General features: G+C 38.0%; 1 protein-coding gene across 5 annotated transcripts in view; it reads right to left on the bottom strand.

Moving 5' to 3' along the window:
* The window catches only part of SLF2 (SMC5-SMC6 complex localization factor 2), a 48,854-nt gene that overhangs the window by 14,854 nt on the left and 31,786 nt on the right, over nucleotides 1–2,214 (bottom strand). For all 5 annotated transcript variants that reach the window (XM_004370038.3, XM_023740841.1, XM_023740845.1 and 2 more), the window contains exon 13: nucleotides 1,487–1,663. In XM_004370038.3, the coding sequence (XP_004370095.1) occupies nucleotides 1,487–1,663 (177 nt within the window). The remainder of the gene's footprint in view (nucleotides 1–1,486; nucleotides 1,664–2,214) is intronic.

Genomic DNA, 2,214 nt, shown 5'->3' with positions numbered 1-2,214 from the left:
CACCAAAGACACAAGGAAAATATTAGCCCAAGAGATAGAAAGGGCCACATAAACCAGAGACTCCATCAGCCTGAGACCAGAAGAACTAGATGGTGTCTGGCTACCACCAATGACCACCCTGACAGGGAATAGAACAGAGAGTTCTGGACGGAGCAGAACAAAAGTGGGATGCAGAACTCAAACTCTAGTAAAAAGACTAGACTTACATGGTTTGACTAAGATTGGAGGGACCCCAGAAGACATGGCCCCCATACTCTCTGTTAGCCCAAAACTAAAACCATTCCCGAGACCAACTCTTCAAAGATTAGACTGGACTATGGGACATAAAATGATACTCAAGAAGAATACACTTCTTAGCTCAGGTAGATACATGAGACTAAATGGGCAGCTCCTGTCTGGAGGAGAGATGAGAAGGCAGAGAGGGTCACGACCTGGCTGAATGGACATGGGAAATCTGGAGTAGAAAGGAGGAGCATGCTGTCACAGTACAGAGAAAGCAACTACGGTCACATAACAATATGTGTATAAATTTTTGTATGAGAGACTAACTTGAATTATAAACTTTCACTTAAAGCACAGTTAAAAAAAAAAAAGCCTAAAAAAAATTATACATGTTTACTCTCAACATGGCTATAGAAGTTCAACTCAAATTCTTGTTACACAGGCAGTTACGAACATCTGACTTAGGGACAACTCATACTTGCCCTTTAATGTTATGTAAATTTGCTCTATCTTTGAAATGATTGAACCAACCTCTACTCGCAACAAATTCTTCATCACAATCACCTTTACTTGCTGCATGTACAGCTTCTGAGCTATTGAAAAGGCTTTGAGTCTCTTCTTGCACTGAAGTTAGGCTAAATAAAAACCATATGCACCTGTTCTGACTTACCTACAAATTCGACTTAAAGACACGGTTAGGAACAGATCTCGTTCGTAAACCGGGGATTGCCTGTATGTATGACTTACTCCATCATTTCACTTAGGTCTCTGCTCGAACATCACTTCAGAAAGGCCTTCTCTGACTGTCTCATCTGAAATAACATTGTATCTCTGCCACTCCGCTCTTTATGTCATGTCCTGCTTTATTTTTCTGCACAGCATTTATTACATCCTGACATGGTATTATAACATGTATTTACTTGTTTATTATCTAACCCTCTGACTAGGATGAAAGCTCCATGAGGGCACGGACTGTGTCTTTTTCACAGCTGTATCTCTAGCACACCTACATTAATGCTTGGCCCACAGTATATCCCCAATAAACATGTTTTTGATGAATGAATAGTAGCTGCAGTTTTAGAAAAGATTCAGTTATAAATTTAAATAATAATAGTTCCATCAAACAGACTCCCTTCCTCAGTTCATTTTTCATCTCCCAAAGGTCTTAGCTGAGTTTAGAAACAGTATTAATTCTCCATGCACTATGAAAATCAAACTGTGATACTATACATAATACCAATACTGAAGCTTTAAGTAACATTACCTTTGTGTTCCAATCTCTGATGTTTTTCATCAGGTTTATCATGAGGCTTTGAAAGTCCACTAGAGGAATCTGTTTCAGCTGTTTTTCCAAACTCATTTTAAACAACATTAAAAACAGCAACATTATTTCACGATCCTGGTAACCATCTGGATGTATAGATGTACATAAGCCTAGAAACTTTAACACAAATGCACATACAAAACAACTTAAGGATATATATTTTACTTGAAGAGTTTTAATTACAAAAGCTTTTGACAAAAAATGCAAAAAAGAACTACATAAAAAACAAAGCACCAAACGTTCAGAAAAAAGAAGGCAAGAAATACCATCATGTTAACAGCTGAATCAGTTGATTAAAAAAAACAAAACCAAACCCGTTGCCACCAAGTTGATTCCGACTCATAGCGACCCTACAGGATAGAGTAGAACTGCCCCACAGAATTTCCAAGGAATGCCTGGTGGATTCGAACTGCAGACCTTTTGGTTAGCAGTTGTAGCACTTAACCACTACGCCAGCAGAATTAGTTGATAGGATGAGTATTTTCTCCATTTTCTTCTTAAAGGTTCAGTGTTATTGATTTGATTCAGCCATTAAACATGTTTTTACACTGTTATTAATTCTCTGTAGCATTTCCATTCTTGGCAGGTAAAAGACTTCTATTTTAACTCCCAAACTCATTCTATGAAGCCAGCATAACCCTGATACCAAAACCAGGTAAAGACACCAC

Source organism: Trichechus manatus, unplaced genomic scaffold (assembly GCF_000243295.1).
Source record: "Trichechus manatus latirostris isolate Lorelei unplaced genomic scaffold, TriManLat1.0 scaffold00007, whole genome shotgun sequence".
Taxonomy (NCBI): Eukaryota; Metazoa; Chordata; class Mammalia; order Sirenia; family Trichechidae; genus Trichechus; species Trichechus manatus.
This window is presented reverse-complemented; position numbering and strand designations above follow the sequence as displayed.